Genomic DNA, 13,695 nt, shown 5'->3' with positions numbered 1-13,695 from the left:
TTAGTAAAACTTAAAAAAATAAAATTTAAGAACGGATAGTAGTTATTAAAGTTGGTCATGGGCCTTTTGGAGAGAGATGGTGTGGAAGGCCTCGCGACAGAGACGTCATGGGCATTTCTTGGATACGGCTAACGTTTGTTTGTTCGAGTGACGGCGGCGCGGAGCGGAGAGAGACCTTGGACCGGTTGGAGGGCGTCGTCGCCGTGATGAAGGTCTGACAGCGAGCGAGCGAGCGAGCGAGCCAGTTGCCATCGGACATGGATTGACGGATGGATGGACATGGATCCGTCGCGAGGATGTACGTATGTGCCGTGCCGATTCGATTCGATGCGACGCGCCCCCGCTGCTGCTACGGCGGCGGCCGGGTAGGCAGCCGCAGCCGACTAGCCCGATGACGCAGCGGCGCGGCGCGAGAGTGACGGGCTACTCGCTACTGGTGTGGCCGATAGAATGATCCGCCTCGTTCCGCACACCTCACCTCCCTTCTCCCTCCCTCATAAAATCGGGAGACCTTTCCCTCCCTCCCTCCCTCCCTCCATCGTCTCGTCCTACTCACACTCCACCTCCCCTCTCTCCCTCCCTCGCCGCGCCGTGCTCCCTCCACTCCACTCCACTCCACTCCGCTCCGCTCCATCGCCCCAGGGCGCACACGGGATCGGGCGCAGATCTGCGCCCCACCTCCCCACGCGCTCGCTTCCCACTCCCCGCCTCCCCGCGCCAGGCGGCCTGGCTTAATTCCGTTACCAATGCGCTCTGGGTAGGGCATGAGAGGCACTGGCGGCGGCTTGCCGGCGGACCAATTCACATCGGGATGGACCTCAGCGTCGCCGCCGCCGTCGAGCTCGGCAAGCGGGGCCGCACCGAGGACCAGGACCAGGACCAGGGCCACGGGGACGCCAAGCGGCTGGCGCTCGTGCCGTGGCCGCCGCACCAGCAGCACCCCTCCTCGCGGATCTACCGCGTCTCGCGCGGCTCCGGCGGCAAGGACCGCCACAGCAAGGTCTACACGGCCAAGGGCATCCGCGACCGCCGCGTCCGCCTCTCCGTCGCCACCGCCATCCAGTTCTACGACCTGCAGGATCGCCTTGGCTACGACCAGCCCAGCAAGGCCGTCGAGTGGCTCATCAAGGCAGCCGCCGCCGCAATCGACAAGCTCCCAGAGCTCGAGGCCGCCGCCTTCCCCAACCACCCGGCCTCAGCCAACAAACAGTCTTCAGCTCTTCAACCGGAGGCCCACGGCTCGCAGCCTCAGCAGCAGCAGCTCACCAGATCGGCCTGCAGCAGCACGTCCGAGACCAGCAAGGGCTCCGTCCTCTCGCTCTCTCGCTCCGACAGCCGAGTCAAGGCCAGGGAGCGCGCGCGTGACCGGAGCGCCTCTGTGAAGGACAAGGAGGCCGGAGACGACTCGGCCACCCGCGCCCCCTCGGCGCAGGCCGCTTCCTTCACCGAGCTGCTCACTGGATTGGCGGCCGCTACCCCAGCCGCTGCTCAGCACAAGCACCACAACTCGTGGCACCAGATGACCGCGTCTGCCACCGCGGACTACCTCGGCTTCGCCCAGCCCCGGAAATCCGGGCACGGGATGCTGCACACCTTCGCCTCCCCGGCCCCGCACCTTGGCAACATTGCGCCCGTCGCCATGGCCCCGGGGCAGCACTTCAGCTTATCAGCTGGCGGCGAGCCGCAGACGGAGATGCCGCACTTCTCCTTCTCGCAAGACCACTACATGCCCGTCCATGCGGCGGCAACGTCGGCTCCGTCAGTAGACTACAATCTCAACTTCTCCATGTCCTCGGGTCTTGTGGGTGTCAACAACACCAGGGGGACCCTTCAGTCCAATTCGCAGCCGCACCTCTCCGGCCACCACCAGCAGCAGCAGCTCCAGAGGCTGTCTACTCCACTGGATGCTCCGCACATACCCTTCTTGTTCAGCCCAGCCGTCGCGGTGGCCTCCCCCACCACAGCGGAGAGCCACTTCGGCGCGGCGGCCGCATTGCAGCTCTGGGAGGGGTTCAGGCACTCCGACATGAAGGAGAAGGGCAAGAACTGATCAATGGCTGTGCAATGCAGCGCTTCTTTTGGATGGTAGGTGATGAACTCTCCAAATGCATACGTTTCCTTTGCTTTTTGGCTGCTTGTGTTTTTAGGCCTTTGTTTAAGGCTGGGATGCTTGCCCATTGGCTAATTTGATATGATTATCTTCCCCTTTTGGTTGGTCTCGAGGTGGCCTTGTGCCCCTAAATCCCATAAAACACTCGGCCTGTTCTTGTGCAATTGACGAGTGTCAAAGCTTTAGGGGGAGGGAGCATTAGGCTGAACTTTACTACAGGTGTCAATTCACTACTCACCGGAGAGGGATCTGTTTTGGTGTTCTGTTCCCCCCCAACCATTATGTCACAGGAGACAGGCCAATCGCACGGTTTCTGGTTACCCGGCATTGTATTTTTAATGCCTTAAATTGTAGTAAGCCCAGGCTACGTTGTTCTAGTATTGCATGAAGGGGGTCAGCTATATGATCAAATGCACTAACAGAAAATACAGGATGAATACAATATCTAAATAGGATTTGTCATGTAGTCTAAAAGTATTTCCTGAAGAGCTTTTAATCGTTTAGGTGTAAATAGAGGCGCAGTCCAAAATTTCTTTCTAGATTTTTTTTGTTCTTATTCAGCAGACATTGAAACGTCTTCAGCACAGCTGAGTATTCAGCCGTGACGAAAGTGAATTCATGTGCATATCGTGACAGATATTTTCCTTAGAACTGGCTTTATACATCTTAAAAGTCAAACTGCCATATTTCATTGAACTTCTTATTTATTAGGAGTGAGATGCTTTGAAACTTAACCTGAAGAGTACAACTATATTTCTTTCTATCGAGAACTTGAAATGTTTTTGTGCTCAGATACGGTTTGAGAGCACTACAGCATTTAGAGCATCTACGACCACAGTGCCCTAATTTGACCCTCTATATGTCTGTGGACATGTACGTCCGCAGACCCAATCACCCATCATTTGTCTGCGTCCGCAGTTGTCCCCGTCATATCCGAACCCACAAATCCATGCAACCCCATGCAACGTGATCAAAATTGCACGCACATAAATTGAACATAGCATAGTTCATAGATCGAGGGCCACAAGGATTGCGAGCTCCTCGTCCGATTCCGTCGCAGGGCGTCCCAAACTCCCACATCCACGGTGTCAGCAGCGAACGAGGAGCCGCTGCCGGATCCAGCCAAATTCGGGTGAGGGAAGGGGGAAGACGGGGAAGTGGAGCGGACGAGGAGACTGTGAGGAGAGTGGAAGCATCTAGTGGCTAGGGTTTGGTCCGGGTGGAGTTTTAGTGGGGTCGGGGTGGGCCTGATCCTACATGGCTGCTGCGTCCGGACCTCCCCATATTCCGCCCCACATATGGGCTGGATAAGGGTGCCGGATGTTTGGGCTGTGTTTGAGGGTTCCAGTTGAGTGGCTAAATTTGGTCCGGGCGGTGTCCTGGTTGTACGCCCGGGTGTTTAGGGGGTGTGGGGGGAGTGGGGGGTCCGGTTGTAGATGCTCTTAGTACATAAGTAAGGTACTCCCTGCGGTCCATATTAACTGACAGACACTTAATACAACTTTATTGGAGGGAGTAGTTTTTTTGGAGTTGTTTTTGCATAAGAGTTTCATTCAGTGTTCATAGCCTTCTGTTGGTTGAGTATTGCAATATTAGGGACGGGCCATCATGGCAGACAGTCTATGTGTTGTTAAGCCATTGTACTAGACTGCTAGTGGTGGATGGTTAAAGAGTTTCTGTGCATTGAAAAGAGTAACATATAGTATGATTCAGCCATAAAAAGGAGGGAAACTACATTATGAATCCCCTGATCTGTCGTAAATAAGAGATGCTATCTCTGTTCACAAATATAAGATGTTCTAACCTTTTTCTGAATCGGATGTATATAGACACGTTTTAGTGTGTTTGTTCACTCATTTCAGGCCGTATGTAGTCTATACTGAAATATCTAAAACATCTTATATTTGTGAACGGAGGTAGTTTTTTCTGGTCTTGTTGGTTGTTGCTAGGTCTAATTTTTAGGTATTTGCTCAAAATTATTTCAGTGTGTGGAATATATAGACCAATCAATAAGACATTTATCGTATCGAAGGACAAACAAAACAGCATAATCTTCTCAAACTCTAGTTTTTCAAGACACTACTAACTATAAAAAGTAAATTATTGGTATGAACATGCGGTCAAAACTTGATACTCTTGGAACGGTTCACTGTGAACCTCCAAGTGCTAATCCTGGAGTACTGAGAAGTACACTAATTATGACAAAACCACATTCTGACATAATAGAATATCATTCACACCATTCATATTTATGTCACATGATTCATGGAGTCTTACCTTATTTTTGCAGTGCCTTGTTTACATAATATTATGGAATCAGTCCTCCTATCTGTTAAATAAGCCATCATAACTCTTCAGCCTATTGCTTTGTGAAATGTGTCATACTTGTGCTAAAACACTTAGGTATTGTAAATAAATCCAGAGATATGAGCGATTAGGTCCTAAGCGCTTTTAAAAACCTCTTAAGTGAGCTGGCATAACTTAGTTGTTTACTCCATTCATTCGCCATCAATAGCCTTTTGCATTTTACCTCAGATATGTACATAAATAAAATAGTGAATAGTAGCAAACATATCCGTAGTAATCTTTTGCATGGCTAGTGCGGTAGTGCCTGTTAGCCTTTTGCATTTTACTTTAGATACATACATAAATAACATACTGAACAGTAACCAACATGTTCATAGTAATCTTTTGCATGGCTAGCGTGGTAGTGCATGTTCTCATTTGAGTAAAGTGATTTTTCTCCACACACTTGTATCTCCTCCCTATACCCTCTTTCCTTTTTACCCGCTATAAAAAGTTGTGATCAATATTGACACCGATGTTTACAATGCTATAAGATGTGCACTTACAAAGTTTGGTGCTATGAATATGGCCATATGCGTTCTGTAGAACACAATCAAATTAGTGTGAATAATATGTCATTCAAACATGCACAATTTGTTATTATGTGTAGGACACGAATCATAACAATTTAATACCTTTTTTTGTACATCTTATAGCATTTCAAAGAACCATAATTTTTTAATTCTTAAACTTTTGGTAGTGGGAAAGGAGAGAATATAGGGAGGAGATATACAAGTTGGTGGAGATAAGCATTTCCGTTGGCTGGGTGGCATGGTTTTACTTGTACATATCATTTGAAACGTACAGTTGCATCTAGATTTGTGTAGCTATGTTTTGACAAATGACATACTTACACCAGTGGGAGACTGATTTTACTGAAAATTGTTCTGAATGATCCATTTAATTTCATAGTTGCAGCTTGGCATTGTTAGAATCTGCTGTCAGATTCATAATGCGATATAGTAGAGGATATCATTGTAAACTGTCAAGATTATTTCGTTGTTATAGAAGCTTCTCGGAACTTGCTTTTTCCTCCAGTTCTGCACCAACTACCATGTTTCACATATGCGTGCTGTACTGCTGTGATATACATGGAAATGTGATAAATGCCACTGCAAACTAATCATGCTATCACAAAAGGTCGAGTTAATCATTTTACAGCAGAGCCCTGATATTTAATGCTTGCCTTTAATGATGATGTATAAAATTCTAATGGAAGCTAGACCTTTTCTTATTGAATTTGGTTTCCCCTTATTTCTAGAAAAGCTATCCTCCAGCTAGAAACATTCTGAGCATTTAAAATGATCCTACCTAAGGACTTGTTTATCTTGCCTTGAAATTAGGCTTATCAAGAAAGTAGGGGTAATCAGCTTAAAGGTGGCTCATTTTCTTAGCTTAGTTAACTACAACTTACTACCTCCGTCCTGGTTTAGTGGTCCTCTTTGTATTTTGTGCCAAACTTTGACCTTAGATTTAACTAACACGTTAATGCACATCACGAAAAATAATCTCATTGGGAACTATGTTCAAACAAGAATCAAACGATATAATTTTTATGACATGCACTAACATTTTGTTAGTTAGATCTATGGTCAAAATTTAGCACAAAATACGAACGGGACAAATAAACCAGGACGGAGGTAGTAGGTCCCATTTCTACATAAGATATGCATAGTGGGTGGTTGTTACTTGTGATGTTTTAGTTTTGAACTCATAAGATCAGCCTTATTAGGGCGATCAAGCTCTTACGCCATTTGACCAAAGCATGAATGACTTTGCGGTTGTCTTCATATATCTATGCTTCCTAGGGCTCTTAGACCATCTCTAGCAAACCCCGTAAAAACGCAAACTGTAAAACTGGGATACGGGTCGAAAAAAAGGCATTTTAAGGGGTCCATTGTAGCTTACGCCCGAACAGAAACTGTAAAAGAAACTATAAAAGTGCGATAAAGATCTCCTTCCTCCGATCCGGCAGCCGCCGCCTCTTTCTCGAGCCCGCCGCGCCGGCCGCGTCCAACCCCGTCGGCCGTGCCCCATCGCCTCTTGGCCGCACCCCATCACCATGCCGGTCGCGCCCAACCTTGCCGGCGATGCCTTTTCGCCCGCCGGCCATGCCCCATCGCCTCCGTGCCAGCCGCGCCGGTCAAGCCATGCCCCTTTGCCTGCCGCGCTGGGAGGATTCCAGCGGCCAGGCTGAGGTCATGGGAGGCCATGGCGAGGTCGAGCTCGTCCAATTCAAACCGGCGGCGATCGATTGCGGCGTCCAGCGGTCTTTTCCGGTGTGAGGTGATGAATTCCGGCAAATTTAGGGCGGATTCCGGCAAACTCCGCGGCGGCGTGTTTGCTCCGACGAGGTTTGACTGGTATACGGGCCCCTCTAGAATCAGCCTTCCAACCTTCAAAAATAAGGGTTTCGGGTGTGGCTTTTTCGTGCCCCTTAAAAAATTTACGGGTTGGACCGCTTTTACGATTTCTGTTCTGCACACTTTTTGCGACCAAAACTGTAAAACGCAAATTTTTTACGGGTTTGACCACTTATACGGGGTCTGCTAGAGATGCTCTTATACCCAGGCCTTTCTAGCTAAGATGCTTATTGATTACTGTAGCAATTCTTAGCTTTTCGGTGCCCAAAATGTTCCATGGTTATTTTGCTTGGCACTGATTTATAAACTCAACGAGGTGTACTTGCTGGGACTAGAATCTGTTGTCCCAAAGATCTTTAAAGCTGTTGTTCACCACGTTTTTGGGCTCCCAGAACATATTAGACAATATGGTAGTCCAATGCTGTTTTGAAGTATATATTGGCAGTATGCTCCTGGTAGAATAATCCAAAGAAGATATGTTTTACTTACCAATATGAATGCCTAACTGTGCTGCTATTGTTTTTTTTAATTGATGCTCCTAAAATTGTTTTGGTGCTCTTCTACCAATATTGACTAATTGAGTGTTCTGCTAAAGTAAAAGTCATTGGTCTCTTGTATGCCTGCCAGTACTGCAAACTATTTGAGTGAAAGATCTGAAAATATATAGCACAACGTATGTCCACAGTCGAGATGATGATAGGTGCAAAGCCTTGGCCTTTTCATTACATAATTTGCAAACATGTGTTCTTTTGAGCTTACATTGTGTAGCATCTCTACTGTAGATTTGCAAGTAGCTTTCTCCTTTATCTGATGTAAATCATAATTGTTTGACAGGAAGTAAAGACGGCCAATCATCACCCCATATTCCTGTGAGCTCCATCCATTGCTTGAGACTTCCATAAGTGCATTGGGGGATGATTCCCTGCGCTCTTAGAAGCAGACCATCATTTGGACATCTACCATGGTCACCGAAGAACCTCATCATCGTTACTCAGATGATCGTGTGCTTTCTTTTTACTCCATGTTATATTAATCTTGTTTGTGGAGGTGAGGGTTCCCGAGCAAAAGCTTGCTAGAGTGCCCTTTCCATGCTTTGCGTTCTAGAACTTTGTCAATGGATGCATGTGCCCTGAATCGGCAGCTCTTTTGACATTGTTGGGATGAGTTATGACCTGTCAATTTTTCTTGTTCTCCGTTGTGTGTTGTGTGACTGAACTCATTGATCCAGTCTATAAGATGAACTATGTATGTGGTGTGACCTTCTCTCTACGTTGTGCTGAATACGGTTCGCTAACGAGGTGTAAATGTACTTTGTTTGTAGTGTTTTATTTGTATTGCTCGGCGACGTATCTGCAGCAAGCACTAGCTGTTAATCTCAACTTCACATATGGTTACCATTTGAGTAGCTTGTGAAAATACGGACGCAAGTTCTGAACAAGGCAAATTCTTACTCTTGATTTTCCTCCACCGCATTGAGTTGTTGCTCATGCCTGAGATGTTATTGAGGGGCATTTCTATCTTGTTTTTATGCAAATGTGATGTTTTATGTTTATGCAAACTGGGCACAAAACTGTGTCAAGTGTCTGGGAAAGAACGTTTGAATCTTGAGTGAACAATTTTATTTTGGCGTTGTTTGTTTGCTATTGCAGACGGATGGTGATAAAATCAGCTATGCATTTCAACTCAACCTGCCTTGTAGCATTGCCTGCAGAAAACTCAACACGCCTTGCTAACCCTGCAGGACACCCACCAAAAATCTGAAGTCTATCCCATACTATGTGCAAAACAAAATTTCTCAAGGTAATTTATTTCTATCTTATCACAGTAAGTTGGCAATAACAAGCAGGAAAAAAAGAGATGGAAAGTTTAGTGCATACATTTATTCTAATACAGCCGATAACATTAGTATGCTGTTTGTAGTATGTACAATACACTGCTATCGCTACGGTATCAGTCTTAGGCGCGAGTGGTCCGTTTAACGACTGTCGGAGCTGAACCTATCTGCCTATCTGGGGTGTTCTGTAGAAGGAACGCGCCTTGAATTTTATCTGTCTTTCTTTGGAACAGCAACTGGTGAAGCAGGAATATACAAGTTCAAATGCCTCAACCAGTGGTTAATGTAGGTCAGAAAGATAGATGATGTCCTGTTCCATTCCGAAGCTCAGGCATACACTATATGGTCCTCAGCTCTGTACTTGGTTAATCCGTGGATCCTTCCTCGATAGATGAGTGCTAAAGCTTGAAGATATTTGCCTAGCAAGTGGCAAGCAACAAGATACACTTCATATGAGCATATCTTTTTTCTTCCACCTAATAGCTATCGCTATCTGATTACCAAACAAAATACTCCCCCCAAAATTCTTGTCTTAGGTTTGTCTAGAAATGGATGTATCTAAATACTAAAATGTGACTAGATACATTCATATCTACACAAATCTAAGACAAGAATTTTGGGACGGAGGGAGTATAAGGATGGGAGCTGGGCAGCTTGTTGAGCCCCTTAACAAAACCATAAAATCATTTCATCATACCTCTAAAGCCTAAAGGAAGAATCATCTTTGGTAGGTGACTCCGATGCTGGAGATGAGAATGAATCACAAGAAGAGGCCCTAGCATCAATCAACATGGATATCACTTCTCGCATGCTAGGCCTATCCAATGGTGATTCACTGGTGCAGAACAATGCAATCTTCATCACCAGATTCATTTCTTCCACAACCCTCTTTGAGTTCAGATCGAGTCTGCTGTCAAAAACTTGAGAATTTGGTGTCATGCTATTCATTGTCCGCCTCACCAAATTGACAAGATCTCCTCCTTGCTCAAGAGGCTGAATTGCACATTGCCCAGTCACTAGTTCCAACAAAACCACCCCGAAACTATAGATATCACACTTTTCAGTCACCTTCATGGTGAAAGCATACTCTGCATCACAAGAAGCACATAATTAGAAGCCATAAACTGCATAAGAAATCAAACTTTGGCACTATATTTCTTCAAAGAACGCATCAACTTGCAGGGACATAGAAAAAATGTGTCCAATCCTACATGAAGGAAAGTCTGCTGACGGAACATATTAAACCATTAAAGTATAAAACCATAACTGCAATTCCTAGTGCAATGATTCAGTAAATAATTCGAACCTGGGGCAATGTAACCGTATGAACCGGCTACAGCAGACATGGTCCTGCTGTTGGAAATGTCGATGATTTTTGCCAAACCAAAGTCTCCCACATGAGCCTCCATCATCTCATCGAGCAGTATGTTATTGGATTTAATGTCACGGTGAATCACCTTTGGCTTGCAATCGCTGTGAAGGTAGCGTAGGCCTTCAGCAGCCCCGAAGGCGATCCGGTACCGGGTGTCCCAGTCCAGGAGGTATGCGTCCTTGGTGCCATGAAGCAACTCTCCAAGGCTACCATTTTCCATGTACTCATACAGTATAAGATTGGAGTCCTGGTTGGAGCAGAAACCATAGAGCTTGACAATGTTGCGGTGTCTGACATTTCCAAGGGTTGTTATCTCGGCTCGGAAGCTTCTGTCGACACTGGAACCTTCCCCTTGACATCTGAGCTTTTTCACCGCAACTCGTCGGCCATCAGGCATGGCAGCCTTGTAGACTGTGCCAGAAGCACCCCTTCCAATCACAGCACACTCCGAGAAGCTCCCGGTGGCTTTCAAAAGCTCCTGATAGGTTATCCGCTCCTTGAGAAAGTAGTGAGGACCAGAGAACCCAGTCTTGCACTCTTCATTTGGTACAAGCTTGGGCATGTTGGATTTTAAGAGGCAGCAGACGAGTGCAATCAGCACCAATGAAACCAATATGACGACGATGGAGGCAATGGTGATGATCTTCTCTCTAAGAAACCGCTTGTTGTGCGCTGCTGCTGCTTCACTGCTTGCGTAGGCTGAATTTGAACAAGCTTTTCCTTTGATACCACAGAGGCCATTGTTCCCAAGGAAGTTGCTGCTGTCCAGGTGCTGGAAGAGCAGGGTGCTCGGAAGCGACCCAACAAGATTATTGTAAGAAAGGTTGCACTCCATGAGGCTTGACAGTTGAGTGAAGGAGGAAGGAACCTCCCCTTGAAGCTCATTGTTGTTCAAGAAGAGGTATTCCAGCATCCGCAAATTCCCTAGCTGAGTTGGGATGTCACCGGATAGCATGTTGTAGCTGAGGTTTAGAGCAATCTGGAGGGCATTGAGTTTGCCAAGCTCAAGCGGCACAGGACCAGACAGTCGGTTGCCTCCCATCTGCAGCTCCGTGAGCCGGGAAAGGCCTCCAAAACTTGCAGGAATGGTGCCATTCAGACTGTTGTCGGATAGCTTGAGCTGCTCCAGGTTCACCAGTGTGCCGAGCTCCCGAGGAACGAGGCCGGTGAAGGAGTTCCTGCTGAGATCAAGCCTCTGTAGCTTTGTACACCTTGCCAACTCCCGAGGGACCGGTCCGGTGAGCTGGTTGGATGATATATTGAAGGCGACGAGCTCCGTGAGGTTGCCAATGCCAGCGGGGAGCTGTCCGACAAAGTAATTCCCCGACAGAATCAGCCTCTCTATGCTCCTCAAGTTGCCGACCTCAGGCGGTATGGGGCCGGAGAAGCGGTTCTGGTTCATCTCAAGCGCCGACAGGTTGTGCATCGCCGACAGCTCGACGGGCAGACTCCCCGTTAGCATGTTACCCCCCAGCCGGAGCTGGGTCAGGGTCTTGCAAGCCTTCACTCCCGGAGGGATGTTGCCGATGAGACGGTTTGACCCCAGGCTCAAGAAGATGAGCTTCTGGTACCTGCACAGGTGAGGCGGGATGCTGCCCGTCAACCGGTTGTCAGACAAATCCAGCACCGACAGCGTGCTTCTCGCCCCCAGCAAAGGAGGGATGCCGCCATGGATTTGGTTGTCGAACAGCTGCAGGTACTCCAAGCACGGCAGGTTCTGAAACTCCATCGGAATTGCGCCGGTGAGGTTGTTGATGGACAGGTCTATCCTCCTTATGACACCCAGCTTGCCCAGCTCCGGCGGGATGCTGCCTTGCAGGCGGTTCTCGAAGAGGTGGAGCAGCCGGAGCGTCTGTACCTTGCCGAGCTCGCTCGGGATGACTCCTGTCAGCTTGTTCTCTGACAGGTCAATCTCCACGGCACTCTGCAGGCTCCCGAGCTCCTTGGGGATGGTGCCCTCCAGCTGGTTCCGGTAAATGTAGAGCTTTACGAGCATGGCCAGCGCACCGAGCTCCCTCGGGACGCCGCCGGTGAAGGCGTTGTCGTTCAACGCCAGCATCTCCAGGTTCGTGCAGCTCCCCAGCTCCGGCGGGATGTCGCCGGTCAAGGCGTTCTGCCAAAGGATCAATGTGGTGAGGTTCTTGAGCCGGGAGAGCTCGCGGGGCAGCGTCCCGGCGAGGTTGTTCTGCGCGAGCCCGAGCACCTCCAGGCTGCTGCACTCGCTAAGCTCGACCGGGATCGGGCCGGAAAGGTCGTTGAGACCCGCGCGGACGACTCGGAGCCGCCGTAGCTTGCGGACGGACGCGGGGATCCCGCCGGTGAGGTTGTTGGTGTAGATGACCAGCTCCTCCAGGGCGGTGAGGTTGCCTATGTCCGCGGGGATCTCGCCGGTCAGCAGGTTTTCGCTGAGGAAGAGACGGCGGAGGGACGGGAGCACGCAGAGCTCTGGCGGGATGGCGCCGTGGAGGGAGTTGGTGCTGAGGTCGAGCACCTCCAGCGCGAGGCACGCGGCGAGCCCTGCGGGGACGGGGCCGGACAGCGCGTTCTTGGACACGTTGAGCACGGCGAGCCGCGGGAGCGCGCAGACGGCGGGGGAGAGAGCTCCACCGAGGCCGAGCCCGTGGAGCGTCACGCCAGTCACCTCACGTGCGACGGAGCAGGCAATGCCGGCCCACCCGCACGGCCCACCGCCGTTGGCCGCATCGTCCCAGCTCGAAAGGCGCCCGTCGACGTCCACCAGCGCGCGCTTGAAATCCCGCAGCGCCGCCGCCTCCTTTTGCTCCGCCGCTGGCACAGCCGAGCTCACGACCGCTAATACAAGAATCGGGAGCAAGAAGTGCGCCACCGTCGCCATTGCCGTACGCGAGAAACAAACCCAAACCCAAACCCAAACCCAAACCCAGGAGCTCGGGCCTCGGGCAGCACAGCGAAACACGCACTAGACTAGACTGCCGGCAAGGAACAGAGTGCCATGGATCTCCTTCCCCACCCACTATGCCACCAGGAAACAGCCGGCCATGGGCGAGGTGGGTGGCACTAGTCACTAGTCGCTCCCGCAAGCGCAAATAGCTAGCGAGTGGGAGGGAGGCAGTAGGAAGCTTTAAGGGCGGCGTGCAGGTGCACTGTGCTGTGGGCGCATGGCGATGGCATTGACCACTGGAGCTGGAGCTGGCGCTGGCATTTCCCCGAGCAGGTGGTGCGCGGGGGCGGGGCAGGGCGCGGGGAGTGTTGTGGACCAGGCCGTCAGCGACACAATTTGCCTCGCGCTGCCTCAACACGATGAGACGAGAGAGTAGACTCGTCGCAGTAAAGTAATACTCGTAGTCGTACGTGTGCTGGTGTGGATTACGGATCGCCCGCTGGCCGAAAGCGCCGTTTTGGTTTGGCAAAAAAGCGGTGTCGTCAACATAAGCACTTTGTGGCTAGAAGGATTACGTGTGTTTTCTCTCACCTTTTTCTTTTTTTTGCGGGGATCTCTCGCCTTTTTCGTTTCTAGCACAAAAGGTTCAGTTTAGGGATTGAGATTTTGCATGCACTCCTCTCGGTTCATATAACTTGTCAGCGTTCCGATCCGATAGACAGTATCATCGTTGAAGATCATCAGCTCGTTGACACGCGGGCCACCAGCAGACCAAAACCAAACAGGAAATATGTTGGGCCTCATTGGACC

At 49.5% G+C, this 13,695-nt stretch overlaps 2 protein-coding genes across 3 annotated transcripts; one reads left to right on the top strand and one right to left on the bottom strand.

Annotated features, from left to right (window-relative positions):
* Positions 1-479: 479 nt before the first annotated feature.
* Positions 480-8,082, top strand: LOC123426259 (transcription factor PCF6-like). Its single transcript, XM_045110058.1, has 2 exons — positions 480-2,085; positions 7,654-8,082. Exon 1 carries the CDS (start codon positions 812-814, stop codon positions 2,048-2,050), a length of 1,239 nt encoding a protein of 412 aa, XP_044965993.1. The 5' UTR covers positions 480-811; the 3' UTR covers positions 2,051-2,085; positions 7,654-8,082.
* A 528-nt stretch (positions 8,083-8,610) lies between these two features.
* On the bottom strand, positions 8,611-13,300 carry LOC123426258 (leucine-rich repeat receptor-like serine/threonine-protein kinase At1g17230). Of its 2 annotated transcripts, XM_045110056.1 has the most exons (3): positions 9,960-13,300; positions 9,351-9,741; positions 8,611-9,072 (listed from the first exon to the last, which is right to left on the bottom strand). In XM_045110056.1, exons 1-2 carry the CDS (start codon positions 12,877-12,879, stop codon positions 9,353-9,355), a joined length of 3,309 nt encoding a protein of 1,102 aa, XP_044965991.1. In that variant the 5' UTR covers positions 12,880-13,300; the 3' UTR covers positions 8,611-9,072; positions 9,351-9,352. The 2 variants fall into 2 exon arrangements, with proteins under 2 accessions (XP_044965991.1, XP_044965992.1); XM_045110057.1 differs by having other exon boundaries at positions 8,611-9,741.
* Positions 13,301-13,695: the final 395 nt, after the last annotated feature.

Source organism: Hordeum vulgare, chromosome 2H, assembly GCF_904849725.1.
Source record: "Hordeum vulgare subsp. vulgare chromosome 2H, MorexV3_pseudomolecules_assembly, whole genome shotgun sequence".
NCBI lineage: Eukaryota > Viridiplantae > Streptophyta > Magnoliopsida > Poales > Poaceae > Hordeum > Hordeum vulgare.
This window is presented reverse-complemented; position numbering and strand designations above follow the sequence as displayed.

Bases quoted from the DNA above. Each gene is read 5' to 3' on its own strand.
- LOC123426259 (XM_045110058.1), top strand. From the start codon at position 812: ATGGACCTCAGCGTCGCCGCCGCCGTCGAGCTCGGCAAGCGGGGCCGC.
- LOC123426258 (XM_045110057.1), bottom strand. From the start codon at position 12,879: ATGGCGACGGTGGCGCACTTCTTGCTCCCGATTCTTGTATTAGCGGTC. The intron at 9,742-9,959 runs GTTCGAATTATT...CTTGTGATGCAG, and splicing joins ATACGGTTACATTGCCCCAG to AGTATGCTTTCACCATGAAG.